Source organism: Phyllobates terribilis, unplaced genomic scaffold, assembly GCF_046119375.1.
Source record: "Phyllobates terribilis strain yellow unplaced genomic scaffold, ASM4611937v1 Scaffold_8__6_contigs__length_399053987, whole genome shotgun sequence".
Classification (NCBI taxonomy): domain Eukaryota; kingdom Metazoa; phylum Chordata; class Amphibia; order Anura; family Dendrobatidae; genus Phyllobates; species Phyllobates terribilis.
In genome coordinates, this window is record NW_027362768.1 from 32087192 (window position 1) to 32106139 (window position 18948).

General features: G+C 43.7%; 1 protein-coding gene across 5 annotated transcripts in view; it reads right to left on the reverse strand.

Moving 5' to 3' along the window:
• Window positions 1–18948, reverse strand: part of LOC141156681 (complement factor H-like) — a 742328-nt gene that overhangs the window by 399408 nt on the left and 323972 nt on the right. For all 5 annotated transcript variants that reach the window (XM_073642926.1, XM_073642927.1, XM_073642924.1 and 2 more), the window contains one exon: window positions 12651–12830. In XM_073642926.1, the coding sequence (XP_073499027.1) occupies window positions 12651–12830 (180 nt within the window). The remainder of the gene's footprint in view (window positions 1–12650; window positions 12831–18948) is intronic.

The following is an 18948-nucleotide window of genomic DNA, read 5'->3' on the forward strand; positions in this document are numbered from 1 at the left end:
GAAAAACTGGATACCTGCATTTTTGCTGCATTTTTGCACTACCCGTTGCTTTCAATAAAAAATGCTACAAAAACGCAAGAAAACAGTGACATGCCGCACTTTGCAAAAACACAGGTGTTTGACAAAATAGGAGAAAAAAAACAAAGCTGTGTACATGCGATTTCTGAAATCTCATAGTCTTTGCTGGCACTGTAAAATGCAGCTGAAAAATTGCCTTAAAAAATGCCTTAAAAAAAACGCTGAAAAAACACAAGTTTGAACATAATGTTAAAGTCCGGAGGTAGCTTCCTGTGATGGAGGAAAGCTCAGACACTGCATTCTTCCCAATTACAGAGAAAACTGCTCTCTCTTCTCCAGGACGGTCCAGGCTAGCTATGTGTCTGCCACTGCAGCACTTGGAACTTGCTGCTTAGATATATTTGGGAACTCTTAGGTAGTTTCCATTTTTTCTGCCCAGTCAGTTCTGGTCAGTGATCTGCCACTGATCCAATACGAAGTTTACTCCCCTGATGAAGCCTCGATATTAAGGCGGAAACGCGTTGGGAGGGCAATTTCTTTTTAGGGGTTAATGGAATTATAGTAGGCCACACTTGAGTACTGCTCTTGTGAGAGCGGGAGACTTACAAGGCATGGCAGCGTACATAGGGGTCATTATTTTGGATTCCAGCAATTGGGATGAATTACCTGGTACCCTGAACTCGTCTGATATATTCAGCCCAGGATGAGATCGTTTTTTATAATGAGCACTTTATTATATGAAGTAGTTTATTTATCATAATTAATTAAAAGTTGTTTTATTATTTTTCTCTGGCTGTTTACATAAATTAATTGAGGAGCATACAGTGTTAATTTTGAAAACTCCACCAGCTGTATAATAAGTCAAAAATTCGGCAAAAACGCACAAAGAATTGCCCGCGGGCGACTACTCCTCTTATCAGCCTATGGCTGATAAGAGCAAAATCTGGCACCACTGAGGGGAGAAGTAGTCTCCTCAGCCAGTGTCTGTGCGCAATGTAAAAAAAAAAGTTAAAATAAATTGCTATTAAAATAAAAAACACCTTATAGTCACCTGTCTGCCGTCATCACAATGTCCCATGGCGATCCGATCACCTGGCAGCCACTGATGGGAGCACGATCGCTCCCATCAGTGCATAGTGCTGAGCTGCCAGAACTGAAGTCACTGGAGTTCATCAGCTGCTGACCAGCTTAGAGCTACAGTGACCTCATTTATGGCATTGGTGCTGCGTGAGAATTTTCTCACGCAAAACTGCTGCAAAAAGTGAGGTCACCAGAGCTCTCAGCTGATCTTCAGCTGCTGAACTCCAGTGACCTGTGTCCTGGCAGCTCAGCGCAATACACTGACAGAAGTGATTGCACTCCTGTTAGTGTATAGAGTGCTTTCCTCTACAACAGTCACACAGTGATTGCTTGGTGTGACTGCTGTTGAAGTGACCCAGATCGTCGTGGGGCACTCATGATTATGTCATCACATCAGACAGGTGAGGGATATGGTTGTTTTTTCTTTTTTGGTTTCTTGCAGGTGACAATGATTTCAGCGGATTAGGCGTTAGGTGAACATGCAGTGATTTTTATTTTTTAATAAATGATTAAAATCATGTGAAATTTTATTTAAAATAAATGGCTTTATTCTGGCTGTGTCTTTATAACAAAAACTTTACTAGGGGGTTAGTAATGGGGGCGTCTTATAGACACCTCTCCATTACTAACCTGGGCTTCATGTCAGTTGCCAATACACGGCTGACATGAACCCCAACCCTATTACCCCACTTGCTACCACAACAGGGCAAGTGGGAAGAGCCGAGGGTAAGTGCCAGATTTGGCGCTCACAGCTGTCTGCTTAGCCTTTGCTGGTTAGATTTTATAGGGGGACCCTACATCAAAATTTTTCTGGGGTCCCCCTGTAATCTAGCCAGTAAAGGCTAAGCTAACAGCTGTGGGCTGTTAATAATAGCCAGGGAACATTTTTGGCTATTGGCCCCTTCCCCGGCTAGTAATATCAGCCCAGTGGTCGGCTTTCCCTTTGCTGATTATCAAAATGATGCGGGAGCCCACGCCATTTTTTAAAATTTTAAGCTATGTGCCCACGATCCGGAAGTAGCAGCGCTTTGGACGCTGCATATTTTTGCTGTGTCCAAAACGCTGCGTTCTATTGACCGCAGGTAAATCTGCATGTGCTCAATGAACGATTCGGATTTACCGCATTCAAAACATTCTAGTGGTTACATTTCTTTTGCAGAGACTAGTGACTTTGCAAGTAAACTTCACATTCAGTGGTCCTGAAAGATGAGCCACATGTCACTGTCTGCAGGTGATCCATAGCCTCAGATGCACATATAGTGGACATGGGATTTCTAGAAATCCCATCCACTATGCTGTAACATCTGGCCGCTGCCAGTTTGACGCTACATAAATATGCAGCTTCAAATACGTAGCATTTCCTGATCATGGGCATGTACTGAAACTCACCCGCAAATCTGCATGTACTGACAAAACAAGTGCGGTATTAGTGAAAATACGCTATGTCCAAAGCAACGGCCACTGGAGCAGGTTCACAATGTGCAGACAAGACGGACACTGGGACAAGTTCACACTGTGCAGACAGGATGGCCACAGGGACACGTTCAGAGTTCTGTCCTGGGTATTCAGCCCCAGGGTGGCAGACCGGTACCGCCAATGCAGCCATGGGATACAGGTACCGCAGATGTGGTTTGGAGACTTTAACAAAATGCCTGTATAAGGAGTGCAGCAGGCAGAGTCTGTATCAGAGTGCAGCAAGGACTGGTACACAACCTTACACAACTTAGACTGCAGAACAGGAAGGTTCCACTACAGCCAAAACAATAGATGGAGACCCAATCAGTATTCCCCACATTTAAAAAATTAGAGGCAGATGCCAGCAAAGTGGCATCAATTTCACTACTGTAGAAATAGTGTAAATAAGACCCACACCTCTTCCAGTACAGCCAACCCAGGAGATGGAGACCTAACCAGGAGTGTTCACATTGCCCTAAATGAGGTCCTAACACCACCGAAGTGGCATCAATGTCAGCAGACTACAATTAGTTTAACACAGACCCATATCTGTCCCACTACAGCCAACCCAGGAGATGCAAACTCAATCGGAAATGTTTACACTTAAAAAAAAAATAGGGCCTAAGACCACCATTTCCGTGGCCAACAGATTGGAGATGGTGGAGTTCAACCTCTTAGCTTTGTCATGCGTAGGATGAAACAATCTTTTACGGGACCACAACTGAGGGACCGAGGGCTGGCTAAGGTGCTGAGAGAGGGCGGATTATGGTGAACTGGAAAAACTGGTGGAGCGTGAGTGAAGTGCAGATGTTACGGTGGATTGAGAAACATGCGGTATGCTCGGTGAAACAAACACAGAAGGCGTGTCCGCTTCCGTTACAGCTGACGGGCTGTCACTCAGCCTGACTGGAGCGAGTTAAGAACCGGAGTTTCTGCGATGGGAGACCTGCGTGACAATACTTGGCACCATAACAGAGGAGGAGGAAGAAGCAGCGGTATGCGTTTGATGGGGCAGCTGATGGTTGTTGAGGTGCACTGGTCCGCATTTCAGTGCGGTAAAATTCCCAGCGTAAATAATGTTGTTTGAGCATGTGAACGTTCATGCATGTAGTAGTCAAATTATTGCAGTTTTTCCCTCTACTGAATTTTTTATCGCAAAGTTTGCAGATAAAGTGAGTTGGCTCATCCTTTGCAGTGACAAAAAAGGCCCATGCTAGCCAACCCTTGCGGCCCCTGTGATCTGCAGACCCGTGACAGCTGCTGGCCACAGCCACGGTTGTGGCTAAGGATGCAGTACTCCTCGTGCTTTCATCATTCCGTGTCTGCGCCGTGGGGCAAAATGTAACCTCCTCACTTTCCTCCTCCACCTCCTCAGATTAGCTACTCGGCTGCGTGACTCTGGGTTGGCACCAAGTCAAGTAGGATCTTCAACCTCATCATCATCCAATGTGTTATCTTATTTCTTACCCTCAGAATGACCCCTCTCCTCCTGTTGCCCTGACAGAACAGTACAGTCCGCATGAGCCTTAGGTATCTGAGTCTCATCGGTAGCACCTCCCTCCCCTGCGGTTAACATCTGGTGACGAGGGTCAGGAACTTCCTCGGACCCTACTTCGTCCTGCCCCGAATCCAAGCTAAACAAATGTTGTGCATCGGTGCAGATACTTTCCTCCCTTTGACTCTGTGACTCTTTGGAGTACACTTCTGATGCCCATGGTGTAGAATGGGTGAAGAGTTCTACAGACTCGCCCATCTGTTGTTCGTTACAGTCAGTTGGGCAGTTGGCCAGTTGTGACGCGGGGGGAAACATGGGTAATTGAGGTGCCACCTCTGTCGACTGTACTGCGTGTGATGTTGAGGTGGAGGAAGAAGGGGAGAGGGAACTGGAAGCAGAGCTTGCAATCCACTGGAGCACCTGCTCTTTCTGGGCCTTATCAACAAGGCGTATCGCTGTGTGGCTGCCAAAGGAAGGGAGTGCAGTTGGCCACCCACTAACATAAGTTGTCTTTGGATAGGACCTGTTTGTGTTGGTTCACTAGTGCTTTCACTAACATTACCATGACCCCACGTACACCTTGAACACCAAGTCTATTCCCCTTTCCACCACGCCCTCTCTTTTTCCCACTCATGTTGGTCAGATACAGTGGTAGGAGAATGCAATTAACTAAAGAAAAATACATTTTTTTCCTGTGCAGTAGCTCAGCACACACATGAATTTCAGCGACACTAAATGACAAGGTAATATATGGCGTGCCGTATAACGTTACTAACAGACAAAATAAATTTGTTATTGTGCATGAGGCCGATAAAACCTACGAGACATTCTCCAAACAATGTCAAACTGAGATGTCCCCTGCAGTATTACTTTAGGAACAGAAGAAATTTTTTTTTTTAATATGGATGAGGCCAGTATGACATAGAATATATGCTCCGAAATATTTCAAACTCAGATCTAGCCAGCTGTATCACTTTACTCAGAGCAAAAAATATTTTTGTGTTACTCTGCATAGGCTCTGCGTTCAGCTGACTTTGACCACCACTGACGTAGTAGCTGGCTTATAGCACTTTATGACTTTTGGCGAAGGAAAAAATATTTTTTGGACTTGGCCTAGTAAGAGAGGTTTTTTTTTTTTACTGTGAAACCAGGACAAGTTCAATGCTACTAAAATAGGATCTGCTGTTTAGTAGACTGGATCAACTTTGCCACAGTAAAAAACCTTTGGTGGACTCTGCCTGCCAACCAAAAATATATATAGGTTTGACTGTGCGTACATGCTGACGTAGTAGCTGACTTATAGCACTGTATGACTTTTAGCACAGGAAAAAATATTTTTTGGACTAGGTGTAACAAGAGAAAATAATTATTTTTTTACTCTGAAACCACCTGAAGTTCAACTCCACTAAAATAGTATCTGACACTAAGAAAAGCTTTAGTGCACACAGCTTTCAATATCACAATAGCAACAGAAAAAAAAACAGATTTTGTGCTCTGCAATAAGATCTGCAGACTGTGCAGAGCACAATTTCAACCCCACTAAATAAAAAGGTGCACTGCGCTTGCTTGATCATATTAGCAACTGCAAAAAAAGATTCAAGGTATACTGAGACATGGAGCTTTATATCAGTGCACAGCACTATTGTATGGCATGGGCCCTCTGTTTCTGTCAGAATCTCAGTACTTGCACAAGAACACCAAAAATGTGCTGCACCAGCGGTTGCAGAGGTACTCAGGCCAGGAGTTATCTACACTATCTGACTACCACAGAAGCGTCCATCTATCTAGCTAATATCTCTCATTACACATGAAAACACTGAGCCGCGTCTGTCTCCAGCAGTGACATGGATAAAATAATGCTGAGGGAACATGGCCGCTTTTTATATTGAGAGGACACGTGATTTCTGCAGCCAATTGCAGAAGCCCTTATGTCTGGACAGTGTAGATGATTCCTGCACTATGATTGGCTGGCCGCTCTTTCCTCAGTTAAAGTTACCGCTCACAGGAAAAAAAAAAAACAGTGCGCCACTGATCTGACCTGTTCTAAGCTCTCCACAGCCCCCACACTCACCTGGCACATGTCACCACCCATCATACACTTGTACTATGCTAACAAAACTGTTCAAGACACCGTGGTTGCCCTGTATTCGCGGTCCCACGCAAATTCGTCAAACTTTTCCGAAGATAAGAAATCCCTTTGCGATCGAATGTGCCATATTCTTGCAGAATTTGAAACTTTTGAACGTTCGCCGTACAAATTCGCTCAACACTAGTCCCTACATGGAGGGTGAAGGGGACACCATGCATGGGTGCTAGCAATGGCACTACAAATGCCAACATGTACTGTGACATAATGAAGCGCATGATCCCCTACCGTCGGAAACTGGGCCGTAGGGCAGTATTCCAACATGATAACGACCACAAACACTCATCCAAGATGACCACTGCCTTGCTGAAAGAAACTGAGGGTAAAGGTGCTGGACTGGCCAAGCATGTCTCCAGACCTAAACCCTGTTGAACATCTGTGGGACATATCCAAATGGAGGGTGGAGGAGCTCAAGGTCTCCAACATCCATCAGCTCTGTGATGTTGTCATGGAGAAGTGGAAGAGGATTCCAGTGGCAACCTGTGAAGCTCTAGTGAACTCCATGCCCAAGAGAGTTAAGGCAGTGCTTGAAAAAAATGGTGGCCACAGGGGTTAGTTACCTCCTCTTGCCTCCTGGGACGCAGCTGCCCACCCACCCGCCCTTAGTTATATATAAAAAAGTGTAGAATTAGTGTCACGGTGGCGGGGGATAGGTCTGGTTCAGAAGCTGGTCTCGATAATGTCCGTTTTTGGTGGGAAGTCACTCTTGGAGTATAGTGGCCTCTGTTACAAGTCTAGGTAACTTGCGGGCATAGGTCCTGCAAGTGGTAGGGGTATTAATTACGGGATATTAATAACTCACCCCTGGGCTGGTGTGTTGGGACCAGGGATATACGTTGGGGGTGCTTCTGGATCGAACTCTTCTGTTGTTATTAATATATATATGTAATGTTTACATGGTTATGGTTATATTGTTTATGATGTTCTTTGGCGCCATTGTTGTGGTGCCAGAGATTATGTGTATTGTTTAACAAAAGGCTGATGTGGTCATTTAAGCCGTTGTAGTCACTGCATATGCAATAACTGTATATCAGAACTGCTCCTTTCTAATGGGAACATGTTGTTTAGGAGGCCCTCCTCCCTGTGTCTTTAAATTGGTAATGGGGTTTTTCCCATATTTAGGAAGCCGTTGTAGTCACTGCATGTGCAATAACTGTATACAGAACCGCTCCTTTCTAATGGGAACATGTTGCTACTGAGGCCCTCCTCTATGTCTCTTCAAAGAAGTATTGGGGTGCGTCCAAATTTTGGGCAACCCTTGCAGTCACTGCATACGCAATAACAGTATAGGAGACCCACTCACAGGTCTGAGATTAAAAAAACTATTTGATTATTTTCATATAATTTCCATGTATTTTGGTGTTTTGATAACGAAAAATATATTGAAAAAAATCCTAAACGTCAAGACTTGCCACAAACCTATAGGTTCCTCTGCAAACTCTGGTGTGAATCATCGGCAGGCAGCTTATTTTCTTTCCCCATTAACATCAATTGGAACTGCATGATTGGCTGGTGGCAGTCAGGTGGTTAGTGACATAATGAATGGTCCCTATGCTTTCAAGAAACTTGCATTGGAATTTCATTCATCAACCATGTTTCCCCAAATTAGCGTTATGGCTTTGCGGAAGTGTATTAATTCGCCTGACCATTTCTGTTTCATTTATGGTGAATATACAGTGTTGAATCAACAGCTGAATATTACAGACTTTGTGAAAAAAATATACTTTGCATACTTCGTAATAAAACTTGGAGGTCAAGATGAAGTTTGGGTGCCTCATAAAGTCTGCAAACTGTGTGTTGAGGACCTCCGAAACTGGATCAGGGGTAAAAAATAAGCTATCTGTTATGGGATTCCTATGGTATGGCGAGAGCAACAGAACCATAGTGAAGACTGATACTTTTGTTCATGCAATGTGAAAGGGTATAATTCCAAATGGAAGTGTGGCACCCCTGCGGGTTCAGTCGCCACAGAGGTACTGCATCTTACCCAGAGGTGTGGTATCTCACTCTCAGGTAAGGAAGTGTGGCGCCCCTGAGGGTTCGACCGCCACATTGATGCTGCACCTCTCTAATGGGGTGTAGTAACCCTCCTTCGAGGTAAGAACGGTACAATGATCAGGACCTCACCTCCACATCCAACACCACACTTCTCCCACCAGAGGGGGCTAGTAGGCACTAGGTGCTGCCCCTACTGGGAATTGGGAGACTGGGGAACCATGTAGTGGGTGAGGGTGGAGGACTCACATTTAGTTTACACTTAATATTTCTTATTTAATACACAGCCATCTTGGGCTCATGGTTCTTTGATTGTGATCTCCATCCCTGACCGTGGCTTCTGGGTGAACCTGAAGCGGATGGAGACAAGGCCCTCATACCCTGGCCTTGGGTCGAGGGGCAGGTTCGAGTTAACATATGTCTCAACCCTGTCAAGGACCATGACCAAGAAGGCCCGGAGCTTAGGAGTGTAGCTCCACCGCAAAAGGATCCCGGGAGGATGCAGACGGAGTGGTATACGCCACCTGTCCTCGCTATTCTGATCTAGTCAGAGGGTTTCCGGCTGCAAGAGGGGTACCGGCCCCCGACACCTGACTTTTCTACTCCACATCCTAGTCAGGGAAGCCCGGCAGGCCCAGAGGATCCCACCGGGTAACGGACGGAGCGAAGCTGCCACCCGTACCCTGTTTCTGAGCATAGTCCAGAGGGAGACCCGGCCTATCTACACACACACAGACAGGAAAGGACTCAGTTTGAAGTCTAGGAACACTCTGGTGCGGGGTCCTGATTAAGCACTTGAATTACTCGGAGGTTGTCGGACCCCCATCCCTGGTGACCGCAGAACTCCGTGAGGAGCAGGGAGAAGCCTTGCAGCTGCACTCGCCACCGTGAGTAAAAACTCTGGAAGTCAACCCCTATGGCCTCCGGACTCTTTATTTCTGCACCACACTGCGCAGCACCAGACATCCTAGACTACGATCCCCTCCATCCTCGTCTTCTGCCCTGAGGCCCTGCTCCTCCTGTGGGGAGTAGTATCAACGACGGCTGCCACAACATCCCGCCTCAGAGGACTGCTGCAGCGCTGGTGGTCTTCACTAGGTACCACAGGTGGCGTAGTCGATAGCAACCACTCAACCCTGATAGCCCTTACATCCTTTTCAATGTGACGGCCCTGGGCATGGGATGGGTCCGGGCCACGGCTGCACCCCACCAAAAACATAGGACCCGGCTCCGAGTTACCCCCCACCTTCCCAGGGCAAGGCTTGCGAGCATCACAGAAGGAGTATGGCCCAGAATCCTAACACCTGCATCCAACACTACAGTACTCCAGACCAGCAGGAGGGGCAAGAAGCGTCACTCTCCTGCTGAGCCCTGTCCCTGGCTGGAGTGGGGGGAACCAAAGTAGGGGGGACCATGTAGTGGGTGTGGGTGGAGGAAGCAGTTAGGGGAGCACTTGTAAGAAGCAATATAAAAGAGAGGGTGGAACATTCTAGAGTGAATTGAGTCAGAAGAAGTGGGAGTTGAGTCAGAGAGAGAGTCAGAGCAGGAGCTCAGCAGGAGCTCTGCTCAGGAGGAGGGCCTAGTGAGGAGGCCCAAGAGAAAGAAAGGAGGAAGGAACGGGAGCAGAAGGAAGGCTCCAGGAGTGAAGAAAGGATCCCAGGGGTACGGGCAGTGCTGGAGGCCACCTGTACGCCTGAATCTACCAGGCGGTGGAGGGATCGGGTCGCAGAGGGGACCGGCCCCTAACTAGTGAGAATTGCAACTTTCAACTAGGTAACTGGAGGGTGCAGCATTTCAACAGCCACATCTAACTCACCAAAAAGGTGGCCATAGAGGACCCAGGGGACAGAGAAGACGTCGCCCTACAAGGCCCGCAGTCACTGGATTGGGACACTGGGTGTGAGGTGCAGGGATACGGCCAGAAGGAACACACAGAAGGGGGTCCCGTTATGTACTCCGGAGGTACCTTAGGGTTTGCTGAACCCCTCCCTGAGTAAGCACAGGACGACGTGGGAAGTTATGATCTGCAGTTGTAACCAGGAGCAAAGTGAGAACTGTGAGTAAATCCGGAAGACTGCAGCCCACTGTCTCTGTGAATTATTAATGCGCCATCATCCCCTGCACTACACTGCACAGCAACATCTATAAAATCACCATTTCCTGCCCTGGAGCTAAGCTCTACCTGTGGAGAGCTAAACCAACTCTGCTGCATTAACAACAGCTCCAGAGGACCTGCTCCACAGCGGCGGCTCCCTTTAGCTGCATACCACAGGTGGCGTCACAAACTTTATATAAAAACTATAAATCCCCTGTAGATCTCCCCCTTTATTGACTGCCCTGGGTCACGAACCGGGTCACCGACGCTGTGACATCTCCCTAGCAACGACCGACCCGTCTACCGAGTACCCCACGGCCAAGGGGGCTCGTCAGAAGCATTGCATTTCATACCCCAATCTTCACTCAGCAATTCGTCCCATCCCCCATGGCATAGGTATATGAGTACCCAAGACCCTTGCTACCTTGAAAGAGATACCTAGCTCCAATGAAGGTGGAATCATACCTGAACCAGACGATGAATCAAGTTCTGACTTTGAAGATGATGCAAGACCAAATTTTTTTTCCCAGGAGGAGATGAAGGATTTAGTAAGAGACTTGAATCTTTGTAAAGATGCCGCTGAGTTACTCTGATCAAGGGTCAAAATCAGGAATTTATTGTCACCATTGTCATGGTTCAAACATCGTAAAAAGGAGTTTGTTCCTTACTTTGCCCAGGAAGACAAGTTGGGTTATTGCATCGATGTCGAAAGCTTGATGGGTCAGTTCAAAATCCAATATGATTCAGCGCAATGGCGTCGTTTTATAGATTCTTCAAAAAGAAGTCTTAAAGAAGTTTTACTCCACAACGGTAGTTTTTACGCTTCCATCCCTGTAGGGCATTCCGTACACTTGAAGAAAACCTACGAGAACTTGGAATTGGTTCTTCGTAAACTTAAATATGAAGACCACGGTTGACAAGTGCATGGGGGTTTGAAGGACTTGTGCATGCTGCTCGGGCAACAAGCTGGGCATACCAAATACCCTTGTTTTCTGTGTCTGTGGGAAAGTCGAGACCGACAAAATCACTGGACCAAAAAGAGTTGGCATCTGAGGATGGTCTGGTACCTCCCTATAAAGTTCTTCTACCACCTTTCAATATAAAATTGGGCTTGACGAAGCAATTCGTAAAATCACTTCCAAGAGATTGGGAATGCTTCAAATACTTGGTCACCAAGTTTCCAAGCCTCTCGGAGGCAAAATTGAAGGAAGGTGTGTTCATCAGACTAGACATTAGAAAGTTTATAGCTGATATAGAGTTTGTCAATACCATGACGGATCCTCAAAAAGAAGGTTGGATTGCATTTAAAGAGGTCATAGAGAAATTTTTAGGCAATAAAAAGGATCCTGACTGCAAAAAGATCGTCGGACAAATGCTGAAAGCATTTCAAGCTTTATGTTGCCTGATGCGTTTGAAAGTGCATTTCCTGCTTGACAACCTTCCTGAAAATTTGGGAACTGTGAGTGAAGAGCAAGGTGAACGATTCCACCAGGACATTAAAGAGATGGAAAGAAGATACCAGGGAAAATGGAGCATTACAATGATGGCAGACTACTGTTGGATGCTTCAGAGAGACATTCCAGATGCTACTCACAAGCGTAAATGTACCAAGAGGAGCCTCACAGGGAAAAAAACAAACAATTTTACTGAGTGTCAGTGAGCTCATTTCAGTTCAAAAATTATTACCATTATCATAAAATATAATTTGTTATGAAAAAAACTATCTTAAAATCCTTGGGATATGTTGAAATAATCCTGAGTCATTACCACATAAAGTGACACATCAGACTTGAAAAATTTGGCCTGGTAACTAAGGGGTTCATGTTACTCCCCCAAAATCTAGAAAGTAACAAAGACCATCTAATTTGCCTAGGGTTTAATCTCTTGGCTGATTCTAAACAAGTCAAATTTTTTGGGGTACATGATGACAGTGATTTTACATTTAGCATATTCAATTAAATGGTCCCATTCCTCGAAGGTTGACTTGATTGTAAACAATTTTAAAATTACCAATATCATAATTTCATTCAGTGCGTGAAAATTTTTGGGTAGTCAGGCCAGAAGAAGATAGGCAGTTGAGTTGGGCATTGTCATTACTAGAGTTTATCCACGACATCTGTGAGCCTGAATGCAGCCTGCCTGCTTTAGGAGGCAGGATGTACATTATGATAGTGGTCAGTTTGAACAGCCATATGCCTATGTCATAATGTTGGCCCTAAACCTCTAGTATGGAAGTTTCCCCCCTGGCCTAATCCACCTGAGCTGGGTTGGCCTTCTTTGCTGTTTGCACAGTGCCATTTATAAAAAGTATAGCTAACAAATTAGTGGATGCTCATAATAAACACACACGTATAGAGGAGACTTACTTGCTGCAATACATTGTGGGTAGTTTATTTTTCCACTTTCACATTTGGCTTCCATTTTGTTTTCTGGCATCATGCCTTCATTACACTGGAATGTGATTGTTTGTCCTTGGTCCACTACTGTGCTTACATTGTAATGAATATTATTCGTTATCATTGTCGATTGTTGTAATACACAAAACCCTAGAAGAGAAAAAAAAGTTAATTATTACCAGCGTACTTTTTGGACATAATGCACTCAGCAATGTGATTTATGTGCGCCCGAGTACTGCACATCTGCCCCCAATTCAAATTAATAGGAGGCGGATATGCAGTACATGGCCAAAGCCGCCGGCACCAAGAGCAGCTGATCGCCAGAACTGCAGGGTGTCGCATCTCCACCGGTCAGACATTGATGACCCATACTGTACATAGGTCATCAATATTAATGTAGTAGACAACCTCTTTAAGTTTATTGCTACTATCATAAAGACTCACATGACTTACATGGGTAAGAGAGGGATTCAGTACAATCACATCCCTGGGGATGAAGATTATGTTTTAGGATATAAGAGTAGGGCACAGGTAGGGATTTAGGGATAGAGTATTGTTAGGGTTTTGCAAAAAGATCAATGAAATGTACAAGGACTCAATCATCAATCAACGCTATAATACAGTATGCCGTATATACAGTGCATTGTGAAAGTATTGGGCCCCCTTGAACTTTTCTACCTTTTGCCACATTTCTGGCTTCAAACATAAAGATATAGAATACTAATTTTTTTGGGAAGAATCAACAACAAGTGGGACACAATCGTGAAGTGGAACGAAATTTATTGGATATTTTCAACCTTTTTAAAAAAATAAAAAATGAAAAGTGGGGCATGCAATATTATTCGGCCCCCTTGAGTTAATACTTTGTAGTGCCACCTTTTGCTGCGAATACAGCTGCAAGTCGCTTGGAGTATGATTCTGCCACCACCATGTTTGACAGTGGGGATGGTGTTTTGAGAGTGATGCGCTGTGTTGCTTTTACGCCAAACATACAGTTTTGCATTGTGGCCAAAGAGTTTGATTTTGGTTTCATCTGACCAGAGCACCTTATTCCACATGTTTTCTGTATCTCCCAGGTGACTTGTGGCAAACTTCAAACGAGACTTTTTATGGATATCTTTGAGAAATGGCTTTCTTCTTGCCACTCTTCCATAAAGGCCAGATTTGTGCAGTGTACGACTGATTGTTGTCCTATGGACAGACTCTCCCACCTCAGCTGTAGATCTCTGCAGTTCATCCAGAGTGATGATGGGCCTTTTGGCTGCATCTCTGATCAGTCGTCTCCTTGTTCGAGATGAAAGTTTAGAGGGACAGCCGGGTCTTGGTAGATTTGCAGTGGTTTGATACTCCTTCCATTTCAATATGATCGCTTGCACAGTGCTCCTTGAGATGTTTAAAACTTGGGAAATCATTTTGTTTCCAAATCCGGCTTTAAACTTCGCCACAACAGTATCTCGGACCGGCCTGGTGTGTTCCTTGGTCTTCATGATGCTCTCTGCACTTGAAACAGAACCCTGAGACTATCACAGAGCAGGTGCATTTTTACGGAGACTTGATTACACACAGGTTGATTCTATTTATCATTACCAGTTATTTAGGACAACATTGGATCATTCAGAGATCCTCACTGAACTTCTGGAGTGAGTTTGCTGCACTGAAAGTAAAGGGGCCGAATAATATTGCACGCCCCACTTTTCATTTTTAATTTTTTTTTAAAAGTTTAAAATATCCAATAAATTTCGTCCTACTTCACGATTGTGTCCCACTTGTTGTTGATTCTTCCCCCAAAAATTAGAATTTTATATCTTTATGTTTGAAGCCAGAAATGTGGCAAAAAGTAGAAAAGTTCAAGGGGGCCAAATACTTTCACAATGCACTGTATATAGATTTTTTTTATACTTACCTGCTTTTATTATATTACTCAATTGCTCTGTTTTTACTCTATACAACCTTTTTTACTTGACATTGGTGACAGTTGTCACTAATTGGGCCTCATAAATGCACAATTCGTGCATTTATATTTGCACAGTTGGGGCATGCACAGATATGTGTATATGTATACCAGCTATTGAACCCGTTCTGCGTCCGGGTGGCGAGCATTTTTATTGGTACACCCATCTCCTGTATATAATATATCCCCCTCATCTATCCCCTGTATATCATATATACCTTAAACCCATCCCCTGTATATAATATATACCCTACACCCATCCACTGTATATAATATATACCCTACACCCATCCCCTATAAATAATAGATACACCCACTCCTATACCCTGTATATAATATATATCCTACACCCATTCCCTGTAAATAGTATATAACCCCGGACCATCTCCTGTGCATAATATATACCCTGCACCCATCCCCTGTATATAATACACTGCTCAAAAAAGTAAAGGGAACACTCAAATAACACATCCTAGATCTGAATGAATGACATATTCTCATTGAATACTTTGTTCTATACAAAGTTGAATGTGCTGACAACAAAATCACACAAAAATCATCAATGGAAATCAAATTTATTAATCAATGGAGGCGTGGAATTCGAGTCACCCCCAAAATTAAAGTGGAAAAACACACTACAGGCTGATCCAACTTTAATGTAATGTCCTTAAAACAAGTCAAAATGAGCCTCAGTATTGTGTGTGGCCTCCATGTGTCTTTATGACCTCCCTACAATGCCTGGGCATGCTCCTGATGAGGTTGCGGATGGTCTCCTATGGGATCTTCTCCCAGACCTGGACTAAAGCATCTGCCAACTCCTGGACAGTCTGTATTGTAACCAGACGTTGGTGGTTGGAGCGAGACATAATGTCCCAGATGTGCTCAGTCAGATTCAGGTCTGGGAAACGGGCAGGCCAGTCCATAGCTTCAATGCCTTATCTTGCAGGAACTGCTGACACACTCCAACCACATGAGGTCTGGCATTGTCCTGCATTAGGAGGAACCCAGGGCCAACCACACCAGCATATGGTCTCACAAGGGGTCTGAGGATCTCATCTTGGTGCCTAATGGCAGTCAGGCTACCTCTGGCGATCTATCAAACTGAAATAGCTGTTGCAAAAACACCAATTTTTATAAAACAATACGCTTAAGATTAATAGGCGTGCCCAAACTTTTTCATATAACTGTATATCCTCCACCCATCCCCTGTATATAATATATACCCCACACCCATCCCCTGTATAATATATATACTCTGCACCCATCCCTGTATATAATATACACTCCACATCCATCCCCTCTATTTAATAGATACCCCCATCATCTTCAATAAAATGGCACTGGAGATCACAGTATGCACATTCGCTGACTCCGGCGCCATTTTATTGAAGTATTCTACTACAAAATCAACATAGCAGTGTGCATGTGCCGGCACTGATATGTTGACGTTGTATTAGAAAACTTCAATAAAATGCCGCCTGAGTCAGCGCATGTACATACCGCACTATCCGGCGCCGTTTTGTTAAAAATAATGTGTGCAAATTTGTCTTCAATAAAATTGCACCAGAGATTGTGCCATGCGCAGGTGCTGACTCCTTCTCCTGCCTATTACAGCCTTGTCCTCATGGCGCCGAAGATCGCGGTATGTCCTCATGGCGCCAGAAATCACAGTACGTGGTCAGCGCCTATGCATACCGCAAACTCCGGCGCCACACTCTTCCTCCATCCTCGTCCTCCTTCCTGTCACCTCTATTTCCATTGGATCAGTCCTTCTGCAGTCTATACCGGTTTCAGACAGAAGGACGCATCCAGCGTTATATTATAGATTCACTGGCACAATTACCTTTATTAGTCTTTGTATATTTATTCACCTTTTGACATTTTCCTACAATTTATTATTACTGTCGCACATATATTATTTACATAACTTTGCTCCCCCCATTTTTTTTATTATGCATTATGCGTTTATATGATTACTAGTTTCTAAGGATGAGCGGACCCGTGGATGTACAGGTTCGACGGTTCTTGTTGTCTGGATTCTGGAACTTGACCAGCATAGAGCGGGGATTCGGACTGTGGCTGACGCTATCTGGGCTCTGGGTCTTGCCTGTTGCACAGCTTTTGGATACCCACAGTTGCAGTAGAAACTTCACAGAGCAGATTACATGGGATAACAAGCTTTTACTTCTCAGAACATGAGGGAAAAGAAAAAACGCACAGTCACACAGTACTGCACCAGGAAGTAAGTGCAAAACAGAAAATACAAGACACCTTTTTTTTCTTTTTACAATACAGTAAACAAGGAAACTTTACACAACATCGCCATCTACTGTCAGATCAGCATAAAGTCCTCCTTCACATAAACAAAGAAGTCCACAACTGTTGCATATACCAACACCCTTTCTCAACAGTAAGGACTTATTCAGTCAAACCCAAATTCTTCATTAGTCTCTGAGGTTTTTCAGCATTCAATGCCTTTGTGAAAATGTCTGCTGTCATATCTTCAGTTGGACAATATTCTAATTTCAGGATTCCTTGTTCCTGATGGTCCCTCAAGAAATGATACTTCACATCAATGTGCTTGGTTCTTGGGTTAACTCTTTCCATCTGAACAAGAACAAGACATCCCTGATTGTCCTCATTTATTTTTGTTGGTTCCAACTGTGCTTGTCCTAAGTCTGTTAGCAATTGTCTTAACCATAAAACTTATTGACTCTCATGTGCTGCTGCAACATTTTCTGCTTCTGTTGACGACAGCGTTACTATTGATTGTTTTTTACTAGTCCAATTAATTGGTCCACCTGATAGAAAGAAAAGATAGCCACTGGCAGATTTTCTGTCAGCTGGATCTCCAGCCCAATCTGCATCAACATATCCAGTTAAAATGCATTTATCACTTGTAGGCAGTTTCAGTTTAACATTGCTGGTTCCTTTCAAATAACGTATTACTCTCTTCACAGCATTCCAATCCGCTTTATTTGGCTTGGACACTTTTCTACTCAGAATTCCTACTGCTGCAATGTCTGACCTTGTAACAGTCGCTAGATACAGTAATTTTCCTATCGCCATTCTGAACTCTTCATTATTTGGTAACACATTTTTCTCACTACTCATCTCTTTAAGATAATTAGTTTCCATTGGAGACTTTGCCGATTTTGCATCCTTCAATCCAAATATTTTGGATATGTCTTGAATCATGCGATTTTGATTAAGTAGGAAACTTCCATCTTCTTCTCTTTCTATCTGTATTCCTAAGTACTGTTTCACATTACCCAAGTCTTTGATCTAGAAATGTTGATTCAGGATTTTTAGTATGTCCTCTTTATCCCTTTCTTTTTCAAAACAAACTAAAGTGCCATCAACATATATGAGTACATAGATCCATCTGTCCATTAGTCTTTTTGTGTACAGGCTAGGATCAGCTTTGCTTCTTTTAAATTTTTCATTTGTGAGCACCTCCGTGATTTTATCATTCCACGCTTTAGCAGCTTGTTTTAAAATGTATATACTTTTCTGTAATTTACAAACCATGTTTGGGTTACTTTCTTCTTTGAATCCTGGAGGTTGTTCCATGTAAATATCTTCTGTTAAACTTCCATTCAAAAATGCTGTCTTTACATCCAGATGTTTCAGTTCCATTTGTTTCATTGCTGCAACTGCAAACAAAGTTCTTGTTGTAGTATGTTTGACAACTGGAGCAAATGTTTAATCATAGTCTTCTCCATATTTTTGAGAATAACCTTTAGCGACGAGTCTTGCTCGGTATCGTTCAGCTGTGCCATCTGTTTGGTACTTTACTTTAAAAATCCATTTACATCCTATAGTTTTTCTTCCTTCTGGTAATTCTGTTAGTGTCCATGTTTTTGAGTCATGCATGGATATTATTTCCATTTCTGTTGCTTTTATCCATTTATTGGCTTCTTCTTCAGGAATTTGAGATTTGTCTTCCGAAGAGGTAGGCTCATAAATTTTACTTGTACTTGCCTTGTATGAAAAGCGTATTGGTGGTTTTCCTTTGTTTTCTCTTATTGAACTTCTTGGTTCTGTGTCTGTTTGTAGTAGTTTCTCTTCACTTTCAGTATTCTATTTTTATTAATTTCAACTTATTTTTCATCAGATATTCCTTCAGCTATATCATTGCTGTTTTTCTCATTTTTTGTTTCCAGTGAAATCATAGTGTCTTCATTTACATCCTCAATGAATGTCACACTGTTACTCACCATAACTCTGTCTGTTTTGGGATCAAGGATTCTATATCCTTTGCAATTTTCACTATATCCAACAAATATTCCTTCCATGGACCTATTTTGAAGTTTA